The 14,904-nt window shown below is 54.4% G+C and overlaps 6 protein-coding genes across 6 annotated transcripts; 1 reads left to right on the top strand and 5 right to left on the bottom strand.

The window, feature by feature from the left end:
* Positions 1 to 63: 63 nt before the first annotated feature.
* On the bottom strand, positions 64 to 1,850 carry CPAR01_03585 (galactan 1,3-beta-galactosidase; the record flags this gene model as incomplete). Its single annotated transcript, XM_060487872.1, has 4 exons — positions 64 to 726; positions 785 to 949; positions 1,054 to 1,485; positions 1,593 to 1,850. 4 exons carry the CDS (start codon positions 1,848 to 1,850, stop codon positions 64 to 66), a joined length of 1,518 nt encoding a protein of 505 aa, XP_060352078.1.
* Positions 1,851 to 3,113: 1,263 nt separating this feature from the next.
* CPAR01_03584 (uncharacterized protein) lies at positions 3,114 to 6,090 on the bottom strand (the record flags this gene model as incomplete). Its single annotated transcript, XM_060487871.1, has 3 exons — positions 3,114 to 5,151; positions 5,211 to 5,590; positions 5,950 to 6,090. Coding segments are annotated over 3 exons (2,559 nt in total), but the record flags the coding sequence as incomplete, so codon positions are not given.
* An 893-nt stretch (positions 6,091 to 6,983) lies between these two features.
* CPAR01_03583 (uncharacterized protein) lies at positions 6,984 to 7,289 on the bottom strand (the record flags this gene model as incomplete). The annotated part of the gene is made up of 1 exon (XM_060487870.1): positions 6,984 to 7,289. The coding sequence occupies one exon, from the start codon at positions 7,287 to 7,289 to the stop codon at positions 6,984 to 6,986; it is 306 nt and encodes a 101-aa protein (XP_060352076.1).
* Positions 7,290 to 8,194: 905 nt separating this feature from the next.
* CPAR01_03582 (uncharacterized protein) lies at positions 8,195 to 8,551 on the bottom strand (the record flags this gene model as incomplete). Its single annotated transcript, XM_060487869.1, has 1 exon — positions 8,195 to 8,551. One exon carries the CDS (start codon positions 8,549 to 8,551, stop codon positions 8,195 to 8,197), a length of 357 nt encoding a protein of 118 aa, XP_060352075.1.
* A 964-nt stretch (positions 8,552 to 9,515) lies between these two features.
* CPAR01_03581 (uncharacterized protein) lies at positions 9,516 to 9,878 on the bottom strand (the record flags this gene model as incomplete). Its single annotated transcript, XM_060487868.1, has 1 exon — positions 9,516 to 9,878. The coding sequence occupies one exon, from the start codon at positions 9,876 to 9,878 to the stop codon at positions 9,516 to 9,518; it is 363 nt and encodes a 120-aa protein (XP_060352074.1).
* Positions 9,879 to 11,514: 1,636 nt separating this feature from the next.
* Positions 11,515 to 13,967, top strand: CPAR01_03580 (patatin-like phospholipase; the record flags this gene model as incomplete). The annotated part of the gene is made up of 3 exons (XM_060487867.1): positions 11,515 to 12,239; positions 12,316 to 13,430; positions 13,798 to 13,967. 3 exons carry the CDS (start codon positions 11,515 to 11,517, stop codon positions 13,965 to 13,967), a joined length of 2,010 nt encoding a protein of 669 aa, XP_060352073.1.
* Between the last annotated feature and the right edge of the window lie 937 nt (positions 13,968 to 14,904).

The raw sequence follows: 14,904 nt of genomic DNA, 5'->3' as shown, positions 1-14,904 counted from the left end.
CTTGCCTATACCATCCTCATGATGTCTTCCACAACCTCTTCAACTTTTCGTGACACTCTACCCCTAATTGACCGGCACGAAAATGCGGTCAATGTCAGCAACCCATGACGAATCCGAGCTGGCAATCTTGATGGTGTTTGCAGACCCAGCAGTAAGGCCACAGAACACGGAGCTGCTCCCGGGCGTGTTCCCATCAGAAGTCGGCAGGAAGCCAACAGTCTGCGAGACGCCGTTGCACGTCACCGTGCCCCACCGCTGGCTCGTATCGCCATTCAAATGCTTCACGCGCACCGTCGTCTTGCCGGAAGCCTGCACGCTCACCCCGGAGAACGTCACGCTCCCGCCGGCCGACCCTCCGACGTAGCCCGCCGCCGCGGACCCGCTGCACCCCGTGCACGCGACGCTCTTGGCGCCGCCCGCGAGCGTCGCGGACTCGCCCTCGTACGACGTCTCGCTGGGCCCTGCGGCCCAGGTGCCGGCGGCGACGTTGGGCGTCCAGTTGACGCGGTCGGCGAGGGTGATTGTGGTGCCCGAGATGGCGAGGGGTAGCCAGACGTAGGTGCTCCGCATGAGGTTCGTGCTGACCCAGCGGTCGCCCATGTAGATTGCCGTGTCGCCCAGCGGGAGGATGTAGGTCGTCTGGCTGGTGTACGTCTTTGAGCCGACGGTGGCGAAGGTTGCCCAGGAAGACCAGGGGCCTGCGAGGGAGGTTGCGTAGGAGTAGACCTTGAAGGAGAGTATGTCAATCTTTGTTTGGAAGTGGGGAGCGAAGGGAGAACGTTACGTTGTCGTTCGGGTCCCAGCCGGTAAGCTTGCTTCCAAACATGAAGTAGTATCCGTTCTTCTTCCAGATGGCGGGGGCCTCGATGTGATCGGGCCAGAGGTAGACGTTGCGCGTGACGTTGAGATAATCCGAGCTCAGGGCATTGATTCGGAGACCATTGGGTCGCTGTTGGGTTTAACTCTGTCAGTCTCCAGCTTATCCTTCACATTCATCCCCCGTCGTCAAGACAGCAAGTTAAAGGGGATCCAATAGGTAATCTCAGAACTCACATCCTCAGTCAACAAATACGCAGACCCATCATCATCTTGAAACAACCCAATATCACGACTTTGGAACCCCAAAGGCTGCCAACTACTAAGATACGTGTACTTGCCGCACACCGTATCGCTCGTCGCGACTCCGATTTTGGCCTCGCCGTAGTTGCTACTATCAATGTGCATGTACATGACGTACTTCTTCGTCGCGCTGTTGTAAATCACCTTGGGCCGCTCGACGACCCGGGAGGGCCCCAGGTCGCCCGCCGCCGTGGTGCGCGAGAGTAAGGCACCGACATAGGTCCACTCGACGAGGTTGGTCGAGGAGTAGCAGTTGATGTTCTGGAAAGCCGACCCTTCGGTCTTGTCTTCACCTATGAGGTAGTACGTCGAGCCTACTTTTGTCACGCCGGCGCCGTGGGCTTGGATGTGGCGGCCTGTGTTGGTCTGGATTGTATCATGACAGAAATTAACTGGGTGATCGCCTCTCTATGGAACTGGATTTGAAGGAAGAAGGATGCTGGAGGGGGAGAGGGGGAGTGTCTGTTTCTTACCGCTGACCATGTCCCGCCGGAAACGACTTGAAGCGTGGCTTGCGCGAGGCCCGCGCCCGCGAGCAGGGAGGCGAGGCCGTTGAACAGACGCATCGTGAAGACACTCAATGCTCTTGTCAAGCCAAAGTGCGTGTAAGTGTGGGTGAACCAATTCAATGGCTTGAAGATTCGCCAACAGACACAAGGAGCCAAGAAACAGAAACGCCCTGAGATCATGGTCCTTCCCCGGTCTTCATATACTTTGCCCTCTTCCTCCATATCGTCCGTTCGTCCCGGAACACATCAATCGCCAGCCCCATCCGTGAACCATCGAAACGCCGTTGTCCATTCCCAAATTATCCATAGTATCAAATACAACCCACCCAATCTCGCTCCCACCCCCGCCGGCTCCGGGATCCCCATGTCAATCAAATACCGTGTATTCGAGCGCATCTCAGAGGAGCCCTGTCAGTTAAGCTTTCCTAAGCTTTCACAAGCTTTCCTCCAGCCTACTCCGGCCTAGTTCCTCCTCGTGTCCCGGTCCCCGTTTTCTCCACGCCGCCGGGGGGCAGGCGCCGTCACGATCAAGTGAACGATACTAGAAGCGGCTAACTCGGCCGGACAATTAAGAAATCCTTCCAATCGCCCCTCAGCGCTTCCAAAATTCCAAGCCCCAGTTCAGACCGAGAGAGGGAAGAGAAGAGGGGGAGGGGAGGGGGGCGAAAGAAGTGGTTCATGTCACTAATCAATGTCATTGTCATGTGCACAACCATCAGTGTCTCCATCGGGAAGCCATACCTTTTCAACAAGCCTCCGTGCCCGACGCCGACGGTGCCTGGTGTATAATTACGTAGGGGCACCGGTAAGCAAGACGATTCAAGGCCAGGGGCAAAGCTAGTTTCCCCGCATTTTGACAGCGACGCCAAACCAGGCGCGCCGATGCGCATCGGGCATCGGCGGATCTACAGGAATCGGGTTCAGGTGAAGCACCGAGGGCTTCGAACTACCGGGCAAGTACCGGGCCCGCTCCGGGTGGCTCTCAAAAGCTTGGTTTGGTGATTTGCAACACCACCACGCGGACTAGTCATCATTGATTAGCAGAACTCTCTTCCCCGGACTCCTCTCGGCTGGCCCGCTCTGCAAAGCCGGGCTGAAGAAGATCAGACGAACTGCATAGGATTGATACGGTTGAAGAGATAACGGGGACCGGGGGATCGTACAGGCACGGTGCATTGATCTTCAAGATGGTTTCTTTTCTCTTGGCTAAGGTCTTTTCTGCCATTTTGTTCTCTTGATTCCTTATTCTTTTCCCACACTTGGTGCTAGCAACACGAACTCAACAAGACTGGCTACTCCATCATCGCTAAGCAGGCGAGCTCTGAGCCAGTGAGAGGCAAAGTATGGTCAAAGAGAATGAAAGTCGTTCATGTGTCTCATGTCAGTCGTATCCGATTAAACTCCTTCCAATCGTTGATGACGCCGTAGCATATAAGGTCGAAGGAAAGAATCCGCAACGCCCACGTCAGTTTCCGTTTTCACACGCTAGCCGTCCACTTCCATCTTGTCCTCGGCAGTGTCCTTGGTCTCAGTTGTTTCTTCAACATCCAATTTCGGTTCAGGGTATGCCACCGATATCGAGTCTTTCGAGTCTCCACCGATAGGGCCACCACCGTTGCCAGGGCCATTTCCGGCACAAAGACGATACTCGCCGTCGTCTTTCCGCTCGATGATACCTTCTTCAAAAGCCCACTTTGCCAGCAGCCGATCAACACCGAGTCGCTGGCCCTCACCCTTCTCCATATGTCTGCCAACATGTTCTGTCCATTCGTCCCAAGAACCAGGCCCTTCAAAGACGACTTGGCAATCTGATTTGGGACATGCCGACCTCTGAGGTGGCGACCGGCGTGTGACGAGGCAAGTTGTCTGCATCTCCTTGACGTGACCTTCCCACTCAACTTGCAATTTACTGTCTCCTTTGGCAATGGCTTTCTTGATCGCGAAAGGTGCATGCATGCGACGAAGATGTTGGGTGAAGAGATCTTTCCGGTTGAACTCGTTGCCCTTGCCCTCGACTGTGCTCTGTGGACAGGACGAGCACCGATAGTATTGCAAACAGAGATGTTGGGAAGCAATGTGACGCTTCCACTCATTCTTGGAGCCAAAGGTGCTCGTACAGCCCGCGAACGAGAAGGCACAAGGGAACGGCCTTGTATGCGCGGCCGCAATATGTTTGCGCAGTGACGACGAATCCTTAAAGGGAGCATGAGTACATAACGTGCACCTCGTCTCTTGCTTCGGTGTCGCTTTCTGCAAGGATCGTCGATGCTTGGCCTTCGCATTGGGTGTACTCATGTCAATCGAATGCATCGTGTCGTCTGCACCAGACTCATTCGCATCGTGGGATGAACCGGTATCCTCGTGGTTTGCAGGCATCGCCCCATCTGGCAGAGTCGTACGTTGCCGCTCCACGGCTGGCGGTGCCTCATCGCTCAAGTGGCGAACATGGCTGAGAGCTTTCAGCTGCTCTGCCGCTTCCTGCATCTCGGCCGAATCCTCAACATCGTCCTTGCCATCAACAACTGCGGCAGCAGCAGCAGCCGCTGCAAACGGCACGCTGGCCGGCGTGGTGTCGACGCGGTTCGCCGTTTCGTGGAAAGATGCGTCTTTGCTGTCTAATGAGCGCTGGTGCATAGATGGTGTACTTGCCGCCAGCTCTCGCGCTTCCAACAAGATGCGTCCGTCCTCGACTTCCTTTGCTGTAACTTTAGGGATCCCGGCAGAGCCTTTGAGCTTCTGGTACAGGTGAATCATGTTATGTGATGTGATGTATCCCAGGAAACAGCAGACCTTATCGTGCTGTACGACGTTCCATATTGAATGGGGCATTGATATTAGAAGCATGGTGGGCGGACCGAGAAACATTCCCTCAACCTCGATCTTGGCAGCCAAGGGTGGCGTGTTGTGAAGCCAGCCATTGAAGAAAGACATGTCTGGACTGGCATCTCCCACGAATGTGGTGCACACAAGCACTCGTGGCTCATCGAAACGTAAATCAGCAACAGATTCAGGGTCAATGAGCTGGTCTTCGCGCACATCCCTCGACAGTGATTCCCCATCAGACCCATTGCGCGGCGATTGCTGTTGACCCGCCCGAGCAGGCAAGGGAGCTAAGCTCAGACTTTGACCTTTTCCAGGTGTAAGGGTGAAGCAAATGGGAAGTTGCGGTGATGGTGGCGGAGTTTTGGTGGCACCGTTTGTGAGTTTAGTTGCTTGTGCGGTTTCCTGCTGCCTCAACTGGACAATCTCCTCGTGTAGCCTCGGTACACTGAATGGTCTGCCCGCGATGCTCAGCTTGTGCAAAGCTTCAATCAAGTGATATGTGAAAGATTTGCCCGCAGCCTCTCTGGGATTCTGCTCAGGACCGCCAGCTGCAATGGCTTGCTTGATGCCATGGCTTCCAGACACGGGTATATCACGAACGGAGCAGGCGTCGAGCAACAACAGAATATCGGACTGAGCATCTTCAAACAGGCAGCGTACACCATCCCACTTGAGCTTTGCAGCATCTTCTCGGATATTGCTATGGAAGGGCGGTCAGAACGGTGTGGAGACGTGTTTTGCAGTAGATTCTCGACTCACCAAGCCCAGTAGAGCTGGTTATCTGATCCAACATATGCATAACCGGCGTAGTAGATGATCAGCAAGTGATTTGGTCGGGCATGTTCGAGAAAAGAAGCCATCTGAACCCCAAGCTTGATGCTGGGGTTGGGTACGGTCGGGATGGCCCATCGATTCGTCTGGTAGTTGTATCGGTCTCGTAGTATGTTTTCCAAAGCCGTCAAATCAGCCTCGACCGAAGTATCCTCCTCCCAGCGCAGTAGAAGCACAGAAACGCTATCGTAGGGTGCGCGCTCGGTTTGGCGCTGGATCAGCATGGCAGCATCTTGAAGATGCCTCGCGAAGGATTCGAAGTCATGGCGTTCGGCTGGAGGGGCCTCCTGGGTTGGGTGCTGCTGAGGCTGAATGGGTTCAAGAGACGGTTAATTCCAGCAGCTCAAATCAAGCTACGGGAGCGCAGAACAGAATCCTCACCGATTCATGGGGGAAAGGAGCCGGTTGTGTGGTGTGATTTGACGGCGACTCCTTTGGCATAAGCCGCCGCTTCTTGGATGGCTGGGGTTGTTCCATCTACAGTTGTCAATGGGAAGACAATTTGTACAAACGCGGTTTGGGATTGAGTTGCGTTATGATCATGGAGGCGCTCAATGGAGGGGGAAAGTTTTGGAAGGCAAGCACTGGAGGAATTGGGCGATGGCTGAATTGTCGTGGGCAGTGATAATTGGGGGGGTCAGAAGAGGTACCGAGGAAGTCTACATACAGCCTCGTTGCGGGAGAAAGGCAGGAAAGAGGTGGAAAGGCTCTGGGCCGATCCTGCCTCTTCTGCGACGGGCCAATCAAGGCTCACCAGGTACTCGCTGGTGGTCCGTGCAGCAAGGCGGGCAGAAGTGAGAGTGGAGCACCCTGGAGCTTCCTTCCTTCACCTTGCGCTGGCGGTGACTTCTCTCCGACATTGAGATGCACCTCACTCAACCAGTCACTCACTCCCCATCGTGTCATGAAGCGCTATTCTTTCTCCCTGCTTACAGTGGCTTCATTATCTGTTCCTGGCTGAATCCTTTTCTGTCTTGTCCAATCTCGGCTCACTCCAATCTGGTAATTCCGCCAAGCTCAAAACCATGGCGGCCACTTTTCTCACCTTGCGCAGACATCAAACATCCCCGTCACTCGTCCTCCATGTATGTTCTTGGGCAACCTGTAAGGTATTAGGTATACAACTCATGCAGATTGACTGGGCTGAGTATACCACCTCGCGTGTGTGAGGTGTGAGTGTGTGTGGTGTCTGCCCGGTGAGTGTAGTGTACTAAGGTATGTAATGTGTGTGTGCCCCTCATTCCGCCGCCGCCGCTGCCTCGACTGCCCCTCCCTCCTCACGCCTTTGCCGTGCTGCTAGGCGTCCAAAAAGACCTGATAACTGGTCTCTCTCATGCACCCTGCCTGAATCACTGCCATTTACTGGTGCCACCTGTACAACCTTGTGCTGCAAGGCAGCTCCGTTGGGCATGCCTCGGACGTCACGTCCAAGGCCACGCCAGTCCGCTCCCTCACATCTCACTCCCACCACTCACCTACTCACTCACGCCCATCTCCCGCAGTTCCTCAAGGTCATTCTGAGCTTTGGTTGTGTGCTCTCAAGGTCACGAAGCCCAGTAGAAAATGATGGCGTTTAGCACGGATACAGCCTCGATACAATTGACTTTTGACGTCGGGTGAGTTTATGGACCTGAGCTGGCCTGGTCACGGTCCCTGCCACCTGTCATCCGTTACACATCTCATCCCCTATCATCATTGGATTCATGCCCATCCAAATCTGTCTGTCTGTGTCTTGTCGACCACTGCAGCACGATACCAATCGGTGCTACCGCCGCCACACACGAGGCGTGGCAGCCCAGTCAGGTCGGCTAATGTAGTCTGACGGTCGACTGGCGAATAGCGCCGCAGCGCCGCGAGGTCCGCCAGAGAGAATATGTCAAGTCCAGGCTTGGGTTGACCGACAGACTGGGCAGCGTGGCAGCATGGCAGCATAACAATGGCGAAAGAGGGAACACCTTCTGCTTGGCTGATTCCCAAGTTACACTTTCTACCCGCGTCGGAAGGCATGGCTGCAGGCCTCTAGTCCCACCACATCAGACCCTTTTCACCTTCCTCACTCCATCCCCCTTTGCAGCTGGCCAATTGAGCTTGCACGATCGAGTCTCAGCAGCTTCCATTGCATCCGCCTCCTATCGGCTGTTTTGCTCCGTCAGCTACACTTTCCAGCCCACGCGTTGCGCTATTGGGCCTCATCGTCCGCCTCCGCGTTGTGCAGGACATCCACACCGTGTAACACATTGCCCCGCGTCCAAAAGCTCAGGCAGGCTACCTACCTTATATATACGGATGCTCTACTACCTATGAACTTCAATACTCCATCGCGCTCTCAGGACTGCGTCTAGGTACTGCCGCACATACACTAAAAAAACCCTAGCAGCTTCGCCTTGTGCCACCAAGTGCATCTCAGGCCTCGGTAATTGATGATCTGAAGGGAGGACCCTCCCTGGTAGCAGGGAATACAGCTGTCGGGGGCTGGGAGCTTATACATGCGCGGGATCATGCAATATTGATATTCGCTTGTAGCCAAGTCCAGGCCGTGAAGCAATGCCAGTAGCGTGAAGAAGTCGCAAATGGCATGGTGGAAATAGGATTTATCTCGTCATCCGCGCCTGAGACCATCGCAATTGCGGCGGCAAGGCTGAGACGAATTGTCGCAAATCTAAGTTGCCTTCTTACGCATGCTATCTGAACTTGTAGGGCCCGTTACCTAGTCAGGTACTATGTGGACGTATTTGTTCCAGGCATGAGGAATGGTTTCCTAAGACGAAGCAGGCCGGGCATGGACTTGGCTACAGGCTCGATAGAGGGGATCTTTACGGCTTGGTGACCTGTTGAAGGTTCAATAATTCTCCAGTATGACTCTGTCTGTTCTCTTTGCTACCGACCTGGGTCCATTGAAAACATTGCTGAGGTCAACAGTTGTGGGAGCTCCGGGCGCGGCTTGCCCCGAGCCGATAAGTGGGCCCCGAGCAAGGAGGCACCCGGTGTTTGTTGATCCGTTCTCTCCGGGTTCTCCCAGCCTCTTGTTCATTGCTGGTCGAGAACCCCGAATGTGATGAACAGCACGCCGGCCCCGAGGACCTCATGGGATGATGGGATCTTCTCCTCCACCATGATTTGGCCGCTGGCATGCCTAGGTTGCAGTAAATAACCGGTTGACGACATTGCCCCAAGGAAGAAGCTTGGAGACACGGAAGACGCCCGCAGTCGAAGTAGTCAGTCGCCATGGGCCCGCATCTTCCGTTGCCAAGTCGGATGAAAAGTACCATGTTCTCAACACGATGACCGAAGTAAGAGTCTGCGTCTGAGAAGATACACGTTGGCGGACACAAATGACGAGAGGAGAAAGCGAACCCTTGATACGGGACGGAGGGCCCGGTCAAGGATCACGGCATTCGGTGTGCGGGCCGCCTGGAGTGGACTTTACCAGTCCACAAATCCTAGAGACTCTAGGAGTCGGGCACGAATGGGCCTCCGAAGAGGCGTTGACCAACTTTCCCATCGAGCTGGTGAAGCCTTTTCTCTCGTGCCTCTAAAATAAACCCAGCAAATGAGCGGGTTGGGATTATATTGCCAAGAAGCACTATCAAACACCGTTCCAGGAATCGGCAACCAGGAGAATCGTGTTTTGTCACGCGAGCGCTTCCAAGTGGCGACAAAGGCTCTGAACACTGAAGTTCGAAAGCTGCAAAAGCAAGACTGACGAGTGAGAGAGTTGGGAACTCGCCCAAGCCTTGCACAGCCACGCGGGAATGAGGCTTCGAGCTTCTAGTTCGGCAAGAAGAACACACCATAACCAATCAACATCTTGGGTCGGTGGGTTTTCCCAACGCTCGAGATGGGAGCTAGCGCAGCCAGGCGGCACATGCAAAGCTGAAAGCTGATGGCACTGCTGACGTATGGGTGTGGTCATCCGAAGGGGTCCCCTGTCCGCATCAGTAGTAGCGAGTGTGGGAATACCTACTGTACGGAGTGTGCAGTAGTCACTAGGATACTGCTGGCAAGTTCTCGTGCGTGGTGACAGGCTGACAGCTGCTTCGCTGCAAGTGAGAAACGCATGTTTTGCAGCCAAGTCAAATGGTAAAAATCCAAAAGACAATTTCCATCGACAAAGGGGCTTCGAATGAACATACACCGGACATGGCGAATAAGCAGTTGCTTAGACGCGGGGAAGACTGGGCTGCTGCTCTTCTGTGGTCAGAAACAAGCCAAGGCCGTGGCAGCACGAGCATGTCATCGGGGTCCAAAGTAGCCGAAGATCTGGTGGGGCACTTCCGCACCTCGAACCATGGGTAATGGTAATATGTAGAAGATTGTTGAGTGTTTCTCGGCCTCGGTCTCCGCTCGGAACCTGTGACTTTGAGGTCTTTTGGTTCTTTTGAAGGGACCATCTCGAGAGAGCGGGGCGTCTGTCAGGGCAGACGGTAGTGCGGCAGAGGTAGAGGCACTATCCGCACCCATGAACTGCTGCGGCGCTGTTGCGTGGGTACTCGCAGTGTAGGTTTGACGGCCTCGATTGGAGTTGTCGCGAAAAGAGAGGTTCGAGAATGGTTCTGGCTCTAGTGCAGGTTCCCGGGATCCTCCAGCAAGGAACATGGCCTCAAAGCCTAATGGAAGGCCCCCAAAGTTGCACGTCCCGGGAGAGTCGTGGGCGGACGGTCGGTTTCAAAGGCCGAGATTGGGCGGGGTTCGCAAGTATACGGGATTGCGTGGAGTGGGAAACATTTTGCGTCCCTGCGGTTTTGTTTCGGCTACGGTATAGACAGGCAAGGTACTGGCGGCGAGACTGCTGTGCTGCTGTAACTTGCTAGCCTATCGAGCCGTGTATCTGCCTCGCGACCTGCCTCGGGGTATCTGTCGCGTTTGCAGGAGTCTTGATTTGTCTGGTTCGTCCTGGGATGTCATCTTTGGAATGTACCGGGAGGCCTGGGCCGACTGACTATCCGTGAAGACTTGGATAGGATACTCGTAAGTTGCGATAGGCGAGAAATAGGAACAATAGGCGATGTCATCTTTTGTATACTTGGGCTTACCTTACTAACCTTACCCTCGAGGTACAGCAGTTACGCTTGCGTTTGTGGTCAGAACATGAGTTTGGCTGTTCGCTCTCTCAGATAAATGAGAAAGAATGATGCAGAAATGGTAGAGGGAAGAAGGACCAAACTTCCATCCGACCATCCCATCCCGTCGTCCCGAGGCAGGTACACTACCTTAGAGGGGTATCTTGGACCTTCCATCCCACCACCCAGTCTCTCTTTCCATCTCCCACTTTTATTATTTGCCTCTCACCACATTCTCTTGCCGGTGCTCCCGATTCCCTTTTTCACTTCGCGTCGGCGCCCTCACAAACTCGAACAGATATTGAGAGCAAGAAAGATATCACCTTCCCATTATCTCGCCTTCGCCGTGTTGCGAAAACGCACCCACGTCGGAGCTCTACGGTCCAGGCACCCCTCGGTGCCTCGTCAAAGAGAAGATCCTAACCTAGTTGGATCTCACTCCCGCCTCCCACTCGCTGACACCACAAGGGGAGGGAGCCAGGACAATGGGCCTAGGAGCAACGGCGGCCTTCCATTCGTGCCCATCCTTAAGTCGCTAAAATACCCTGGGCGATTTCTAAATTAGCTACTGTGGCGTCACACGCAGTCGCGGACTCTCAGGTCGAATACAGGTTCCCACTGGGGTGTTTTGCTCCCCGTAGCCATCGCCATCCCAATCGCTACCAGCCGACCATCTTCAGACTTTCGCCCATCTTCCGGCCCAAGCTGCGAATGCGACTACATTCTGCTAATCATCGGTAGAGTGACCACAAGTGGTGAGTCCATCCTCCACAAAGTGGGCAAGTGACAGGGTTGGCCAAGACCCCATCCGAGTGGATGGTGCAGGGCGCAAGCCGTTTCTTTGCGTCACCCTCCCACTCGTGATCAGACCTTGTACTTGTATTCGTGGGTGGGCGGTGGATTATTACCATCTGCACTTTGCCTTACCCGCCTTGCCTTGCTTTGCCTAAACTAATTACCTACTTACACACTTGCACCTACAGTACTAGTCCATCTTCTCCGAAATTCCTAATTTTCGCATCTCGCAGAAAACATCAAACCCTCTGCGAAAAACCAAACACTTTGCGACCGCCAATAGACATTTCTCAACGACAACCGATACCCCACACCAATATCAAGAAGCCCGGTGGATCGCGACCAAGCCAGCTTACCCACGAGAGCTTGCCCAGATCATGGACTCCAATGGGGTCAGGAGGAGGGACACCACAAAGGGCCCTCCCCTACGCATTCTGTCTCTAGGTAAGCAAAGTGAAGCAGACCGGCCACTTTCGCGACACCCAAATCGCGCGCAAAACCCGCGAAACTGGCCCGGAAGCGCTCATGCTAACATGCCTATGACAGATGGCGGAGGAGTCCGTGGTTACTCCATGTTTATCATTCTCCAAGAACTCATGCACCGTACCTTTGTCGAGATCGAGGGGAGAGCCCCGCGGCGAAACGAAATCCCTCGGCCTTGCGATCATTTCGACCTCATCGTAGGAACCGGTACCGGCGGTCTTATAGCCCTGATGCTCGGTCGACTGCGCCTTGATCTAGAGCAGTGCAAAGAACTTTACGTTAGGTTGACGCGCATGGTCTTCGAAACCGACAAAACTATCGCCGGCATTCCCTACCGCTCGACCCTCTTCAAGGCCTCCAAGCTTGAGGAGGCTATAAAGGAGGCTGTGAGGGAGCACACAGTGTATCAAAAAGAGGGCAATGACGGCACCGAGAACGATGTTCTCAGCCCTCTCAGCGGCTACAACACCTCAAATCCCCGGAGGCATGCAAGCAACGCCAGCACTGTCAGCTTCAGCGCACGTAGCCCCCAGGCTCAGATGGCACGCCCTGCCTTCAACTCGCGGTACGGTGACCCAAACGCGAGACTTTACGACGCAAGGGAGAACAGGACTAAAACGTACGTCTTTACCTACTGGCTGCCGGTACTCTGCCAGGCACGTAGCAACGCGCTTTGAACTGACATTTCCCTTCAGCGCCGTCTTGGCAATGTACAAAGGTTCCCGCAAGGGCAACCCCGCCGCCGTACTGCGATCCTACGATTCGAGAAGAGAGCCTCCGCCAGAGTTCGACTGCAAGATCTGGCAGGCTGGACGAGCGACATGTGCGATCGGCCTAGCCTTCAAGCCCATTCAAATCGGGCAGTCCGTTTTTCACGATGACGGTGGCGGCACCTTCAACCCTTCTCCCGAGGCTCTTGACGAAGCCGTAGTCAACGAATGGCCGGGTCGCGAAGTCGGCGTGTTTCTCAGCGTTGGTACCGGCAGACGGCCCAAAGGAAGTGATGCAAACTCCCAGATGTGGTACGAAGGTTTCCTGGGAGAGTTTGCGGAAGCTCGCCGGAAGCTTATCTCCAAGATTGAGGGATGTGAGGCTATCCACGAGCAAATGAGGAAAGAGCACTTATTGAAGCGGAACGTCAACGTCGAAAACTACTACCGTCTTAATGTGGAGGTTGGCGTCGGCGAGTTTGGTATGAACGAATGGCATCGCCTGGCCGAAATCAGCACGAGCACACGGCAATACCTGAGGCGAGAGGTCGAGCAGAAAATGATTCAAGGTGCTTCTGCGAAGATGGCCAAGATTCACAAAGCGAACATTAGGTTCTCACGCCTACCAGAAGTCCCTGAACTGGTCAAGTCAAATTCGGAGACGACTGAGCCAATGTCGTTTGCGGTAGAATTGCCAGCCGAGATTCCTACATCGTGGCCGCCACACAACACACCGCCCAGCCGTCAGTCTTACGAATCTGGCTCTGAGCACTTGCACATTCCCTCACCAATGAGTCCTTCACCAAGAAGTTCCGGCGAACGGCTGCAACCATCGTCGTCACCACGGCCCGAGCAACGGCCCCTACCCCCGGCGAAGGACGATGAGATTGATAGACTTGTTGTCACTGCGCCCACCCCAGCGCAGTATCGCTACGCAGCAGGCGCTGATAAGATTGCTATCATGAGCCCGGATGAACATCCACGATGGCAGAACCAGCCTTACAGTAACGGTCCGGTCCAGCAGTCACAACAGCCACAGCGTATTCCACCACCGCTGCCTCCCAAGACACCACTCCCGGAACATCAGGCAGCCGGAGGCCGTCGTCCTGTTGGCTCGTCGCCCCTACCCTATCCAGTGGATGACGAGCCTCCACCAGTGAATATGGCTAGAAAACCGGATTACCGCGGGAGGTAAAGGAAGGAAAGATCGATTGGATACCCCATTTCTCCACATGAGAGCACTCGGAGCGCAGTAATACCATCAGGGAAGTGGATATCATGCTGGTTTATGAGGCTCTGTTTCTTCAAGAGCACACAGCAAAAGGGAGTTCTTTTCGGAAAACGAATCAGGTTTTGGGGGGTTTTAGGTCAGATACCATTCCAACGCGTGCGATTCTACTGGCCATGTGCAGTGGTGGAATAGCACGCGGCCATTTTAATGAAATAATGACATTTCCTCGCGCTTAGACATCTCACTCAAAGTGCCTACTAATTTCTCAGTGCAGCGAAGGAGCGACTACTTCCAAGCCCGGGACCTTCCCGCTTTCCGGGCGGTGGCGAGAACCCGAGAACTCGGTCGGCTAGTGGGTCACTACGTCACGGCGGAGTGGGCCCTGCTGATCGCGAACCGGCCTTAAGCTTAAAAGGCACGTTCCCCTGAGCTTGCCAAAACGTCCTTACTCCCATTGTATTTCCGCCTGATTTAGTCACCTCGATTCGTTTTTGGTATATTGGAACTTCAATTCTGTTGGAAATTTCGCTGCGGACTCTGACAGACCAAAAGCTCAATATTTGGGCTCGAGAATGAAGCTACAGCCGTCGACACAGCTTCGAATCTACTACCTACCTTATTCCACCTCATCTAAGTATAATGGCGTACGCACCACATTCAGCTAGCCAACGAGGCTTTTTCCAGGCTCGCCGCCCGTGGCGCCGTCCCGACGTTGTCAAAGCAAATGTGAACAGCCACGAGGGGCATGCCAATGTCTCATTGATGTTCGTCTCGTTCCTCCCTGCCCCCCTAACCCACGGTTCGCATTACAGACCAAAGTAAGAACCGACACGAGATGGAGTTTTTCGAAGCATTGGGAAGCCTTCAGGAATGCTACCTCAACCGAGACATTTGGGGGCCGGCAGCGGGCTTCTATAGGCACGTTTTACGAAGCCATGTCTCTATGAACACGTTTTACAGAAAATCATCCCTCACTTCTTGCTTTTTCGGAGCGCCACGGACAGGGCTGACGAATTCCACAGGGCACCTCGCTGAATAATGGAGGTTCCCAAGGGCGCTAGCTCTGCCTTAGTGGGAAGCCTGGCCTAGCCCTTCTTGGCTCCTGCTGTAGCTGAGCAGTTCGTTCCTTTGGCGACGTCGATTAAGTTTGAGGTCTCTCAATCCATGAGATTGGGCAGAAGCTACGCATCGTGGGCTCACTTCAGCTGTCCGAATTAGGACACACATGTTTTGTGCTAGCGCACTTGCTTGATTGCGGCTGCATCGTTTCGTCACAATGTGGGCGTCACATTCCCCAGCATGGAGAAGGCTTCCGCGTATGTTTGTCAAAAAGTCCGGCACGT

Source organism: Colletotrichum paranaense (genome assembly GCF_030867605.1).
Source record: "Colletotrichum paranaense strain IMI 384185 chromosome Unknown Scaffold_3.1, whole genome shotgun sequence".
In the NCBI taxonomy this organism is placed as follows: Eukaryota; Fungi; Ascomycota; class Sordariomycetes; order Glomerellales; family Glomerellaceae; genus Colletotrichum; species Colletotrichum paranaense.
Note: the sequence above shows the minus strand (reverse complement) of the source record. Positions and strands in the feature narration are given on the sequence as shown.